The 15,561-nt window shown below is 45.4% G+C and overlaps 1 protein-coding gene across 1 annotated transcript in view; it reads left to right on the top strand.

Moving 5' to 3' along the window:
• Positions 1 to 15,561, top strand: part of RLF (RLF zinc finger) — a 314,153-nt gene that overhangs the window by 242,304 nt on the left and 56,288 nt on the right. Inside the window, exon 7 of the mRNA XM_085647033.1 lies at positions 12,232 to 12,373. Coding sequence (XP_085503159.1) covers positions 12,232 to 12,373 — 142 coding nt within the window. The remainder of the gene's footprint in view (positions 1 to 12,231; positions 12,374 to 15,561) is intronic.

The raw sequence follows: 15,561 nt of genomic DNA, 5'->3' as shown, positions 1-15,561 counted from the left end.
ACCCTACTGTTTGTTTTTTAATATCCGCCATTACTCCATATTAAAGGGATACAAAAGAGTTTTTGGTGGTTTTTTAATCTTTAAGCCTCCTGGCCTTCTCTCAAAAGTGCTCCCTGAGATACGGTAGAGCCCACCCTGGCCTTTAGGAGCCAGGGTGAACCTGATGATGAAGCATGACACTATTAAAGTGTGTGAGGGTTACTATACAAAGAGGATTTGCTCCCAGTTGTGGTAGTAGCATATGATTAGACCTCCTTTTGATAGAGAATTGTGCCTAGATCTGATTTCTATTGGGCAGGATACCTTTTGTTACTATGTACATTTAGGTACATCTAGTAAGGGAGACATCGTAGGAGTACGCATCTTTTATCATGTGTTTTATATACTCGAATGTATTCATGATTATTGTAAAATGGTAGAACTATATAATCCATTTACCTTTATAATACTGCTAATTATTTATATCTTATACTGTCTAACAGTTATTGCAGCTTATTTATTTTACACCAGAATAACAACTGTTCAATAAATAAATAAATAAAAACTTGTTTATTCTGGGTATCTCTCTGAGACAGACTAAGTAAGCATGAGTGACTGATCGAAAGGTAGTGGATTGTTTCCACGATTCTGAGGGATCTGGGTTGTCATGTTCGATGGTTGCTAGGAACTATTCTATCCTTGGTAAGAGGAGATTCTAGTGGCACAGTGATCTAGTTGGTACAAAGGCCAACATACCCAGTGGGGGTGTTCAGAGTCAGTCTGACACCAATCCAACAGTGTATCTTGTCTAAACGCGCAGATCCTGTATACTTTCTATAGGAACTACATGACACCAGGGTTTGGAACGCCCAGGTTCACTAAAGAAAGTAGTGAGCCCAGACCTCGGGAGCCAGATCAGAGGAGACTTCTCTTTGGAGTTGTGGTGGGGAAGGCCGTGGCAGTCATATCAACAAGGGGCAGAGCTGAGGTCCCCAGAGTAGGTGTTACCAGTGGCTCCTCCATGGTGCCATCTTGAACTGTCTCAACATACTGTGCAGAATAGCTGGGATAGGGTTTATTTATTTATTTACTGAGGTGTTTTTTTAAGCTGAAACTTGACCTAAAGGTATCGGTTATCAGAGTGCTTTACATAGCACCAGTTGCATTACATGAGGACTCATTAATTTTTGTTAGGTACAGGGAGATTAAGTGATTTCCCCAGAATCACAGGATGTTCAGCATCATTGCCGAGACTCGAACCCAGTTCCCCAGATACCCCATTTTGATAGAGAATTGTGCCTAGATCCGATTTCTATTGGGCAGGATACCTTTTGTTACTATGTACATTTAGGTACATCTAGTAAGGGAGACATCGTAGGAGTACGCATCTTTGTTCATGTGTTTTATATACTCGAATGTATTCATGATTATTGTAAAATGGTAGAACTATATAATCCATTTACCTTTATAATACTGCTAATCATTTATATCCTATACTGTCTAACAGTTATTGCAGCTTATTTATTTTACAACAGAATAACAACTGTTCAATAAATAAAAAAATTAAAAACTTGTTTATTCTGGGAGACAGACTAAGTAAGCACGAGTGACTGATCGAAAGGTAGTGGATTGTTTCCACGATCCTGAGGGATCATTGCCGAGACTCGAACCCGGTTCCCCAGATTCAAGGTTGGCTGCCCTAGCCGTTAGGTCAACTCCTTGGGGTTTGATATGGCACCCTCGGATTGCCCAATGGCGTCTGGCATTTAGAGCCTTCCACCGCAACTTAAAAACTCTTGCACAAGACTGGGAGAGTTTTATTTGTTGGAGCTGGACACTAGATCCGGTTTGCGGCAGCCATTGACAACTGGTAGGAGGAACCCCCTGATACCCTCTTGGACTAAAGTTTCTGAGGGCAGTTGACCCCAGGACAAGTGGGTCTCTCCCCAGTATTGGGAAAGCTGGTCCCCTTATATTTCCTAAGGACCAGTTTGGGGAGGACCTGATTTCCTGCACCCAGGAGGAGAGAAGCACCAGAAGACATTAAACACAGGGAGCCATTGGAGCCATCCCCCTGCAAAAGTGTGCCACCTTAGAGGCTAGAAGGCCCAAGAAAAAGGCTCCAAGTCGCACGTCACAAGGAGCAAAATCAGCCCAAGATTGTGCAAATCAGCCCAACGGGGCCTGAGATATGTGTGGGAAAAGTATTTGACCTTTGATCCCCCAACCGTAACCCAGTGGTTGATGCAAGTAGCATTTATAAATTAATAATCCTTTGGGAGAGGGCAAGTGTGGGGCCCCCTCCCCAGAGTTCTGGATGCCCAGGGATCCCAACCTCCGGGCTGTTTTTTGCACTAGGGAGCCCAGGACGTCATCCGTCAAGAAGTAAGAAAACCACCACTGAGAGGAGAGCACCTTCACCTAAAACCCACCTGGACCCCATTCCTGGGTTGCCACAGCGCTAGGATAAACACCTTGCCTGCATAAAGCAGGTAGCGGAAAAAAGCACCGGGTCGTCATCAAGGAGACTGCTAGCCAGCTGAGGGTGAGCTCCAGGAGGTGCCCTCAACAAAGGGTGCCTTGTGGGCGCCTGGGTGGGATTCGGTACCCCCAAGAAATGAAAAATTTGTAAAAGGAGAAGAAAGGAAGCTGCGCGGTGTGAAGCTCATTGATATTCACTCTCCTGGGTTAGAGCACCCCATAATTCTACTGCTTATGGTGTGCTGTTCCACGATAGGGCCACAATCAACGGAAAAAAGAGAGTGTGGGGGGCGGGCTGCAGGAGTGCTGCCCTCCTCCCACTTCCCTTCCCCTCCCAAAGCAAAGAAGTCTGCAGGGTTAGAAGGATTAGGACCACCCTAGGCTTTATATTCCATTTCGAGCACTCCCAAGGCTGGATACATTTGCTCTACAGCTGGGAGTGCAGCGCCCTCTAGGGACTGGTTCTATGGCTACTTTACAAGTGGCATAAGAGTTATGTATAATGCTTCATTTAAAGGTGTTGTTATTGCTGCCAGTATTCATTTTCATGAAAGGCTGCAATGTTTAATAAATGATAATGTGTGCATATGGTTACAATGCTTCATTACTTATAATGATTGCCGATGGATTATGGTTACTAAAGTCAGTGATGGAGTGACTGATTATGACATGTGATTCTGGTCTTTAAGTGTAGTAACCACGACCTGATTTAAAGTGACACCCTCCTATATGGTTGTGTGTTATATTGTACTGTGTTTTTAGGGGTCCTTTAGAGGTCACATGTAATGTTGCCAAAGGTATTTCCACCAGCCTTATATCTGTTTGTAAATTATTTTGTATTAAGTAGTGTTTGTGTGTGTGTGTAGTAAATTTATTTTCCTTCTCTAAAGAAAATTCACAGACTGGATAATCATTTATTGAGTGTTGTTATTGCGTGCCAGCGAATGGTGATTACTGGCCTACACAATCTCCCCTGAGTAGATCTTGGACTGCTCTGCTTTACTACCCAGAGAGAGTGTTGTTATAGTGGGGTTTTTGGTTCCCACTGAAGGCGTTATTGTGAATTCATTACGTGTGCAAGCCACACATATAACGGCCTGTTACCTTATAGTTGTGCATATGTTATTAGAATGTTATGCAGCATGAATCTTTCTGGATTCACTATGCTGTGCATTATTCTACCATCTTGTGGTTGGGTCCGGAATCGTAGTATTTTCTCTTTTTTTTTTTTTTTTCGTGGCCCAGGTGAGCGGCGACGTCACACCATTTTGTGTCCTTCGTGACGTTGGTGCGCTTCCTGCGGAAGCTCCCACCTTTGGTCGCCATCTTCAGATACTTTTTTCCGCTGTTGGGTCTGGATCGTTACCGAAGAGTTCCAGAGTTTTGGAAGAGGAATCAAGGAAAATCAACTAAGAAGCAAGTTTTCAACTAAACCGGACTACAGGTCAGATACCCAGAATGACGAGGGAGACGTTTTGCAACCAAAACCTCGACATTCGACGGAGGATGCGCTCGCAGGGGGCACCCTGAGCGCGCTGGGATGGACAAAACACCGTTCAAGTTTTGCACCAGTTGCCACCACAAGTACGCCCAGAAGGATCAGCATCCAGTCTGCAACCTCTGCCTGCCGCTCGACCACAGCAGCGAAGACTGCAACGCCTGCTCGGCATTTACACCGAAGACTCTCAGACTAAGGGGGAGGCAGAGAAGGGCGAACCACAACATGCAGGGCCAGGGGCCTCCTCCGTCGCTCCGAGACTTGGGTCTCTCCAGTGGAGAGGAGGACATCATCGCCGAAGGACCAGAAGAGGTAGTCGAGGTCCATAAGAAGACGTCGAAGGAGGTAAGGGAGTCGTCGACCCCTAAACACTCACGCGACACTCGAAAGGGTGAAGCAAAAGCCCCGACCGACACTCACAGAAGTGAAGCGAAGTCCTCGAAGGGAGCTCTGCCATCGAAACACTCGACGAAAGCAACAGCTACCAGGGACAGTCAACCAAGCGGATCCTTCAAAAAGGACTCCCAATCGGCGAAAGCCCTCGAGAAACAAAGTTTGTCGAAGGTTTCCCTCGAAAAGGACACCTCGGCGCCGAGAATAGAAGGGCAGTCTTCGTCGTCGGCGGCCACGAAGAGAAGCGCTCCAGCCCTCGACACCGAACACACCGCCGAGATGGAGGAGGCTCGAGGCTGAATTGGCAAGCATCCTTCAACAGAAAAAGGACTTCGACGAAAAGATGAGCCAGTACACCATCCCGCCGAAACCCGCAGTCAAAGTCGAAGAAACAACGAAGACGCGGAAACGCCGAAAACCCCGGAACCAGTCGAGGAAATAGGAGACGAAGACTACTATTTCGAGGGAGAAGGCGACGAAGACCTTCAATCCTACCGGTACTCGACACCCTCGGAGGCGCAAGACATGGACTGGCAAGATCTCGACACAGAATTGCCGGAAGAAGGGGTGGACACGTACCCTTCGAGGCCGTCGCCGCCAGACGACATAGGGGTCTACAACATGGTCGTGCAAAAGGCTGCACAGACTTATGGGGTGAAAATGGAGGAAGAGAAACCGAAATCATGTTTCCTCCTGGAAGCTCTACTGCCACAGCAAACTAAGAGCCAATTCCTGCCCATGCTCACTAGTGTGCTGGATCAAGGAAGAGAGGCCTTTAAGGGAGCCTGCAACATGCAAAGCTGTGACCCCTAGGACTGAGAAGAAATACAAACCTTCTTCACAGAACCCTGCATACATCCAAGGTTCAGTGCCAGCCGACTCCATTATTGCAGCAACGGCGAAGAAGAGGGCCAATGTACCCACTAATGCCGGACCACCTCCAGACAAGGAGAGTAGGAGGATGGATCTCACAGGGGAAAAAGTGGAGAGAAATGGGCAATCCAATGGCGCCTCGCTAAGTCCAATGCCCTGATCAACAGGCACGCTTACCAACACTGGGATGAAGTTGGACAGCTCCTAAAACATCTACCGGAACAGTACCAGCAAAGAGCAACTCACCTGGTAGAAGAGGGGAAAAGCATGGCGAATACATGCCTAAAATGTGCATCGGGTGTGGCAGAAAGATCAAGCAAGCTAATGATGATAGGAGTGACTGAGAGAAGACACGCATGGCTCAGAATTTCAGGATTCAAGCCAGGGGTGCAAAGCAACATCCTAAACACACCTTTTAATGGAGAGCAACTGTTTGGCGCGCCAGTCGACGACAAGTTAACACAGCTTAAGAAGGACAACAAAACAGCAAGATCCAATGGGGGTGTTGCAGTTCAGGGGAATGAGAAATGGCACACCCACGAGAAGACCGGGCGGTAGGGGAGGCAATGGGCCCTCCACATCGCACCAAACATTCCAGTAAGGCTACCAAGGGAGCAACCAAGGCCAGCAACAGCAGGGACAGTAGCAGCAGAACTGGCAGTACCAGCCCCGGGGACAGTCCTTTCGTGGGCGCGGAAACGGACGAGGACAAACACAGAGAGGAGGACAGCAGCCCTCAACCAAGTGACTTCATCAAAGAAAATGCCCCCACCCTAGCAACATCCTCGGGGTGGGCGGAAGGACATGAAGGGAAGCTCCAGCCAAACGTTCAGCGACAAACAGCACCTCGAACACTCAACACCGGTAGGGCGAAGAATACAAGACTTCATCCAGGAATGGAGAAAGGTTACATCGGACAAATGGATACTAAACATCATATAATACGGATACTGTATAGAGTTAAAAAGACAGCATCCGAACAGAAAACCAAGAAACAGATCACACTCTGCAAAGGAACTCTCGCTCTTGCAGCTAGAAGCACAAGAACTGCTCAACAAGGAGGCAACAGAGGTGGTACCAAGGGAACAAAGGGGTTTACTCAACTTACTTCCTGGTACCAAAGGTGGATGAGAGACTAAGACCCTATCCTAGATCTAAGGTTCCTGAATAAATTCATAAGAACACAAAGGTTCAAGATGACTTCCCTACAAGAGGTAATACCACAAATTCAACAAGGAGACTTCATGGCTACTATAGATTTAAAGGACGCATACTTACACATCCCCATCCACCACAAACACAAGCTCTTGCTGAGGTTTGTGATCAATCAAAACCACTATCAGTTCACAGTACTGGCATTCGGCCTCAAATCCGCACCAAGGGTGTTTACAAAATGCCTAGCAGCTGTCGCAGCACACCTACGAAGGCAAGGGATACACGTATACCCCTATCTCGACGACTGGCTCATAAAGGCAAGTTCGTACGGCCAATGCAGACTACATATCCAGCAGGTCATACTAACACGGACAAGACTGGGCTTCTCGATCCTATGGGAGAAATCGTCAAAAGAACCAGAACAGATCAAGATATTCTTAGGGGCAGAGATAGACACCATTCAGGCCAAAGTGTTACCCAGCAGGAAGAGAACATTGGCAATACTGAAGGAAACACGTCATTACCGCAAGGGGCAAGTTCTGACAGTGATGACGGCGAGCAAACTGAAGGGAATGATGGCGTCATGCATCCACCTAGTCCCAAATATTCGACTACACATGAGACCATTCCAGGAATGGCTCCAGCAGCAATGGTGACAGGCCACATGGAGTTGGGACGATCTTGTGGTTGTCACGCACGCAGTGCATCAGGAAATAGCGTGGTGGAAAAAGGAAAACTTATCACAGGGGAAGCCATTCACACAACCAACTACAACAGTGACCATCACAACGGACGCCTCCCAGCTTGGGTGGGGCGCACACATGGACAAGCTCAAGGTGAGGGGTCTATGGTCGCAGCAAGATGCGGTCAGACACATCCACTACCTGGAACTAAAGACTGTATTCCTAGCCTTAAAAGCCTTTCAGAATGAGCTGTACGGGAACAGGGTGTTGGTCCAAACAGACAACACAACCACCATGTTCTACATCAACAAACAAGGAGGAACTCAATCAGTACCATCATCAGGGCTAGAACAGGAAATTTGGAGATGGGCCATCCCACTGAAAATAGACCTACTAACAATCCATCTCCCAGGAAAGGAAAATGTGGAAGCAGACCTGCTCAGCAGACAGACGTCGGCTTCCCACGAATGGGAGCTCAACCAGCAGGAAATAGAGAAGCTTTTCCAGAAATGGGGTACTCCACAAATAGACCTATTTGCAACACACCAGAATGCAAAATGCCAGCACTTCGCATCCAGACAACTGGACCACCGGTCCCAAGGGAATGCGCTATGTGTAAGTTGGTCAAAGAGCTTTGCATACGCTTTTCCCCCGATACCACTGATACACAGGGTACTCAGCAAATGCTGAATCAGCAACATGCCACTGATACTGATAGCACCTCAGTGGGCCAGACAGTCCTGGTTCTCGCAGTTAGTGGAAATGGCACAAGAACCAGCACACAGGTTCCCAAGAAGAAGGGACCTGTTAACAATGCAGAACGGAAGGGTGCTTCACCCAGAACGTCTCAGCCTAGCAGCATGGCTCCTGAAGACCTAGAATGTGCGCACCTAAAACTACCAGCGAGTACTATGGTAGTATTCAGGGAGGCAAGGAGGCCTACCACAAGAAAGTGCTACATAGCAAAATGGAAGATGGCAATGGTGCATCAAGGATAAACTACAACGAAAGGTCACAAGGGAATCAACAGTACTAAAGTACTTAACGCACCTGCTACAAAGCGGATTAAGCTACACATCCCTGAGGGTGCACTTGGCTGCGGTGGTGGCCTTCACAAGTGGAGAAACTGGGAAAAGTTTCTTCACCTCTCAAGTGGTGAAGAGATTCTTGGAAGGGGCCAAGAGAATCGCCCCCCCCCCCCCCCCCAAAGAGGATGCCAGCATCAGCATGGAACCTCAACGTAGTGGTAACTCATTTGATGAAGGGACCCTTTGAACCTATTCACAAGGCTACACTGCACATGCTAAAGACAGCCTTCTTAGTGGCGGTCACGTCACTACGAAGAGTGAGTTGCAAGCGCTCAAACTCCAAGAGCCCTACTTACAAATACACAAAGACAGGATTGTAATGAGGATGAACCCACACATCATGCCAAAGGTGGTGTCTCGGTTCCATATTAACCAAACAATCCAAATACCAAGTTTTTTTCCAAAAACGATCACAAAAACAGAAAGGGCTCTACACACACTAGACGCCCGAAGGGCTGTAATGCACTATATAGAGAGAACAAAGGAATGCAGGAAAATAAAACAGTTCTTTGTCTCCTCCGCAAGCAGTTTTCTGGGGCGACCAGTCACCAAGAATACCATTGCACGATGGATTGCGCAGACAATTCAACTCTGCCACAAGCAGGCGGGACAACAGTTACAAGGAGCAGCTCAGGATCACTCAACAGGGAAGAAAGGAGCAACAATTGCTTTTGTAGCGAACACACCTATCCAAGACATTTGCCAAGCGGGAACATGGTCAAATGAACAAAGAAGCGCAAGTGGAACAGAAGGTCTTACAACACATATTCAGTAACCAGTGCTCATCTTCCACCCAACCACCACAATAAGGACAAACCGCTACAAAGTCTGTGCACAGCATAGTGAATCCAGAAAGATTCAAGCTGCAAAACGTATAGTTTCTTACCTGTCGGTGTAGTTTTGCAGCTTGAAGACTTTCTGGATTCACTAGCGAACCCGCCCTACTCCAGCAGAAAGATGACAGGAGGTTAAGGGTTAATAATAAACAAAACTTTACAAAATAACAGAGAAAACAGGATTAACACAAGAAGAGAAAAAATAATCCGAAGATGGCGGCCAAAGGTGGGAGCGCGCTGACATCACAAAGGACACCAAATGGTGGGACGTCGGCGCCCACCTGGGCCACGAAAAAAAAAATAGAGAAAATACGATTCCGGACCCAACCACAAGATGGCGGAATAATGCACTGCATAGTGAATCCAGTAAGTCTTCAAGCTGCAAAACTACACCGACAGGTAAGAAAATATACGTTAGTGTCTATTCTGATTTACTTGTGACTAACTGTATGTCTTGGCACATGTTGGTAAATTGTTTAAGACAAAGTTAGTACGCATACTAACATCATATTTTTAGTACAATTCTTAATTTCCATAATAAATCAGATTTGGTTTTGGAAGTCCTGCTATCTATTTGCAATGGAAGTCTCTTTCTATTTGAAAGGAAAATTAAAGAGCCAACGTACTTCCAGTGTTATAGCTCAAACAAAGATTTCATAATTTAGCAAAGAGCTTGGGGTAAATAGGGTATTTTCTCTTTTTGGTTTGTGAGATTGTCTGCATGAAAGCGGGGTGAAGTAGACTTTCAGATTGTGGGATTCTGTTTCTAAGGCAATATTTTCTGTTATTGCATTTGGCGAGCGATCGTGTTAGATTTTTATTTCTCTTTTTGTGTGCTATGTTGAGTGGGTATTTAAAATTTCAATCGTATTATGATTTTAAAAAATATATATATAATGAACGCTCGAGCCACAGAGATGATTGATTTCCTAGAGTATAGTCTTGTGTTCAGACAAAGCTATTATTCAGGTAATGTGTAACAACATTTTGCAGCCTGTTGCCACTCATTTTCAGTTATGTTTGAAAACAGAATTCAGATACCTTTTCTCTCTACAGGTATAGTTCACAATAATTTCTCCTTGTGCTTTTAAAAATTGCTCCAATGCATGATAAAGTGAAGCTGGTATGAGGCTAGCTTGTTGTTATATGTGAATACTATTCTGCTATTCCTCAGTGACCAGTTGTGGTCTGGACCACGGCCATTGCAGAAAGTCTGTATATTTGGTAATTTCACTGGCCTTCGAACGAATAAGGCCAAACTCTCTTTTTTTTCTGAGGGGTCCCACGCTCGAATTTGGCTTGGACAAAGGATACAGGTGGCTTCAGACTGGTTCAAGTGTCTGGGCGTTTACATAACATAAGACCCCCCTGTGAGCCTGGATAATGAATATTCAGTTGCAAATTTATAGGCTGTCCACCAACGTTAGATTGTGGTTGGTGCTTCCTCTGTCCCTCTTGGGACGCTCAGCGATCTTCAAAATATTGGTCCTGCCCCGTCTGCACTTCCACCTACAAAACGTCTTGTTCCCTATCCCACAGACTTTTTTTGTGGAAATAAACTTCATAGAGTTATCCTGTGGCGGGATGGGGCGGGTAGGAGTGTGCTGGGAAAATGCTGCAAGACCACCTATTATTGAGGCATATCTAATGCTTACATTGCCTACTATTACAAAGCTGCTCACCTAGTGGTCTTGAATAAATGGTATGACCTCGATGGGGATAAGGCCTTTGCTTCAGAGTAGTGGCCAATGCAAGGTATACAACTACTACATTATCTCTACACCCCCCTTCCGTCAGCTTCTGATGCAGTTTCAAGGATCTGGCATATGACAAATAGGTCCTTGGAGTGGAGGAGTAAACTAATAAAAGACCCTATTGAGGACTGGTACATGGCTTCTACAGGTGTCTCGTCTGACAGGATCTCCTCAGTGAGATACATGGAATATCAAGACGTGCTGGCAGTGACTGCTATGAAACCTTTCATAGGACTGCAGACAGAGTTTGAACTTCATCTTAGCCAGTTCTTCAGGTATTTGCAGTTACTTCACGCCCTTCTGCCTTATATCAGGAGCCTGGAGCAGCTCCTGAATGTTTGCCTTCTGGAGGACAAAATACTACTTGATGAACTCAGGGGTAATAAATATACTTGACGCTGATGATTAATACATCAGACTCTTTCACGCATCTCTGTGTGGCCTAGGAGGGATTCTGGGCTCATTAACTGACCATGACTAGATGGAGGCACTTGCCTATCCGTGAGAGACCATGGCCAACTCTCAGTTATGACTTATTCAGTTACACTACCTGCACTGCACCAATTTTACATGTCATCGCTTATGATTAGGAGGGTAGATTGGAGTGCCCATCATAGCTTTGCTGATTGATACATGATGGTGAATTGCTCCACATAGTATGGAGCTGCGGAGTATTAGCGCCTTTTTGGGAGGGGTTTCTCTCCATAGCTGAGAGGGTGTTGGGTTGGCAACTTCCACAGAACCCCAAGACGGTGCTCTTACAAATCACAGTGGATCTGGATAGCAATATGGAAGAAAATGACATTCCTTTGGATTGCATTATTGGTCGCTAAGAACGACACCCTGGAATGTATGAAGCTGGGGGTTGCCCACAGAAACATATGAAAATATGGGGAGATTATCGAGGTATCATACTTGACCAGACGACTCACAAACTGGGGTCATAAGAGCTTTGTGCCTTCTCTGTTGCTTGATGTTGCACCTAGGATGTCATCAGAAATGGGAGTAGGAGGGAATCTTGAGCTGAAGAGCTGTTGAATACATGATTGTGTTTTTAGCCAGGAAGCTTGGGCTAAATATTGTGATGTCTCTGTTTTGTTATCACAAAAAACAATAACATGTATTAAAAACAAACATCTGCTGGTGCTATATAGTGAGGCTTAATGGTATGTTAGATGATGCTTTGGGTCTAAGTTCTTGATAGGTCTTTGGTGTTCTTGCATTGGGTTTTGGAGAGTTTGCAGCCTAATACCTTTTTTCCCGTATTCCACTTCTGTTGTTTTTATATGCTGTAAATAACAGGAGTTACTATTGCCTATTTTAATAGTACTCAATTTTACAGTCTGAAGGATTAGTTGGTGTGCAGTGATTGAGACTTAAGCCAGTCTTCTTCAAAATAACCTCAAGATTTGATGTTTTGTCACTAATTTCTTTGTATCGTGTTTTTGGATATTAGAACTAACCTCAGTCATTCTTCTTTTTCTACTGCAGGGAGCTAACGCTTTTCTGGAGTAAGTTGCAGCGCAGAATAGAGCCTTCTCTGGAGTCCTTCCTGGAAAGATGTAGACAATTTGGGGTCATAGCCAAAACCCTGCAACATTTGTTCTTCTTGATTAGAGTTGTGCATGCTGAGGTAAGCAACTGTGCTCACTATGCAGAATGTGCCTCTATTGTGATGGCAACATGGTCCCTTCTTGCATCTTGGTTGATATACAGTAGTCAGGTAACACTCCGCCTTATAGCTCAGCTTGATCAATGGGTAAAATCACATGTATCTTTCATCATTGAGGTAGGTTGATGATCTCCATTTTCCAAGTCTGTGCAATAGGTTTCAGATTAGAATGCATCTTTCAAAGAATTTTGTCGCAGAGCAAGTCTCAGAATTAAATTTAAAGAAATGAAAAATAGGACCTAGTTACAGGAGATACACTTTTGACTAAACTGATGCAGATAATCTAAAATGAGATGATTTAAGGATCTTTTGACTGAATAAGTTATTTATGGCAGTCTTGCCAGCTAAAGCATAGGCTGCAAATGATAGAATGAAAGTTGATTACAGCAATTTTTAAGTCTCTCCTGCAGGCAGTGGACATATGCTGTCTCTTTGGCTACGAACCTATTGTGTTTACAGAAAAAATAACCTAAAAAGGGGCTCTTAGCCCACCCATTACTTACCATTCGTTGGCATCATTTTCACTCTGCTTTGCTTCCCTAGTTTGTGTGGAGCATCGCCCAAGTACAAATTGAGTTATCCTAATAAGTGTGTATCCGCTGTTCACATCGTGATTGAGGTACTATTTCTTCTACTTTAAAGAAAAATCATTTTTACGCAGCGCAAGGTTGACTAGAACAATTTGGAGTGTATTACATGAGCACCAGTTACATTGCACACATTCACATTCATGTTTTCCCCCCAGGTGACACGAATAATTGTTTTGCCCAGAATCAGAGGCTGATGAGGCGTCACCGAGGCTCGAACCTGGTTGCCCAGGTCCTTCAAGTCGGCCGCTTTGACCATAGCACCACATACTTCTCCCTGCCACTCCTCCATTTCGCTTCCTAGGAATGCTTGCCTTTGGGCAAATTGTACTATGCCCCAGGGCCCCCACCCTCCTAGGGTCCTCTTTACCTAAGTTTTTGGGACTGTCCCAGACTATTTAGAGGTTTAAAAAAATCTGTTTTTATTTTTAGGTAGCCCAGGCTGTCCTAACAATGCGGCCCCAATCTGAGAGATAGTGAGGAATAAAGAAAAATACCTATTAGATTATGGTTAGATTTAGCAAGTGCTTTAACCTTTTAAAGTGCACAGGACCAATTCAACTGCACAGTCCTTTGACTTAATGCAGCATGTACCTCTTGCTGTGCAGTAAAGATTGGCATTGTGTGCTTTCTTTGTGACTGCATCCTTGTGGAACTGCTGTCAGACCGGTGCAATCATAGCCTGCTGCCACCTCACTTTGAATATCAGTCCCATACAGGCAGGCATATGCAAAAGCTCAGAAGTTGAGGCTCTTTACACTGCACCAAATGCAGCAGGCTTTTACAGGCTGCTCTTTCAACTGCTTCTCTGATGCCAGCCAGAGAAAGGGACTATTTTTTGCAGGGTTGGTCCCAGATGTAGTCTGGCCAATGCAGAGGGTTGTTAATTATCTGACCATTGTTGCAGTGGGCATGAGTGAGCTGAAATGGATAATAAATTCAGATTTGTTCTGAGCAAGAGGCCCCAAATCATATTTGGCCTGGAGCCCCTAAAATCCCTAAGATATCTCTAACATCGGGCCCCTTTTTGCTCCACGGGATGAGACGTGACTTCCTCAGCAGCAGTCGCATTCCTTGAGTGTTTGTTATCTTTTAAGAAGACACCGCACGGCTGTCGTTTAACTGCCGTGCAGGAGTGAACAAAGGACTAACAATGCTTTAACCAACTGTCCTGCAGATCCCGGCCTATTATCAGAACCAGGCCTACCTAACACTCAGGCCAAACCACAAAAACTTATAGACAAGTGTCTGCATTTCAAACCCAAACAAGGCCTCTAATCTCCACTCATAAAATTTGCAGTGCTGTGAGGTGCACTTTTTCCCCTTTCACCCTATTTGGCTTTATTCTTTCTCGCCATGAAATCTCACTTCCTCTACCCATGGGTTGGTGCTAAAAGGCTCTCTAAATCACCTCTAATGATCCATCCCCTCCCAACATTCGTGGGCTGAATGAGGGTACATGTTTGGGTCTGGCTGTCACGCAGATTCCAGCTCTCTGTCGGAAGGTATAATAATGAGTGGCATGAATAAGGGATGTGGACTAACCAGAAAATACTTCAATTGGCACCTTATAAGAAGTACTAGGTGTAGGCCCTCCTGAAACAAGCGTTGGAGGTTTAGTGGTCACTATGGGTTACCCAGGTCATGGGGAAAGGTTATTCTCCCTGACTGAGGAATCAGGAACTTCAGATACGAATAACAGTGAGTCTGAAGCCGATCTACATTCCTGGGTGTCAAGTGAGTTCTTATGGCGCTCCAGATGAGCTGTTTTCAGCAGCAAGTAAGGCACAGCTGCAAAGGAATCGTAAAGAGAAGATTCAGAAAGGGGATGGGGGGTGCATCAGAGAGAGTCCCCCAGAACATGAGGGGCATGGGACAATGCAAGAAAGGGCTTGACCGCTCTCTGCGGTCAGATCTAAAAATACAGGGGAGCCCTTGTTGAGCCTCATTTACAGCTCTATAAAGCGACTATAAGAAGAGTCTCACAGGGACAGTCAAAAAGCCAGGCTGGCCACTGAAAAACTACAGGGGCATTCAGGAATTTATTTTAAACTTGTTCCGAAATCTGTGACAAGATTACCTCTGACGAGGAGCGAGATTCTGCATTGGAAATGGATATCGGTGCAATGAAAGGCCAGAGTGAAGCCCATGATTCACAACTGATGGATGTAATGTGGGAAATGGATGGCTTTGAAAAAAGGCTGCAGAGAAATAATCAGACATTTTTGGGGGTAGCAGAAGGGAGCGCAAGGGAGCGACATCAAAGGTTTCATGCTGAACCTGTTGAAGGGGACCTTCCCGGACCTTACAGTGTGGAACTGGGAGACAGACCTAGAGCTATTTTAGTGTATTTTGGCAACTTCTTACTCCAACAAGCAATTTTTTAAAAGACCCTTCCCGATGCTAGATGGACTCAAGACGGTTATAGCTTTTTTGTATGGCCTGATTTTTGTCATGCCTCTGTGGAGAGAAAACGGCGTCTGAGGCAACACATTACACCATTTCAGCTTCTTGATTGGTAAGTGTTCCTAATGAATCTTGCTTGTCTGATAGTTAACCTCA

This window comes from Triturus cristatus, chromosome 3_2 (assembly GCF_964204655.1).
Source record: "Triturus cristatus chromosome 3_2, aTriCri1.1, whole genome shotgun sequence".
Classification (NCBI taxonomy): Eukaryota; Metazoa; Chordata; class Amphibia; order Caudata; family Salamandridae; genus Triturus; species Triturus cristatus.
The sequence above is the reverse complement of the archived record's forward strand: the minus strand, read 5'-3'. Positions and strand labels throughout refer to the sequence as shown.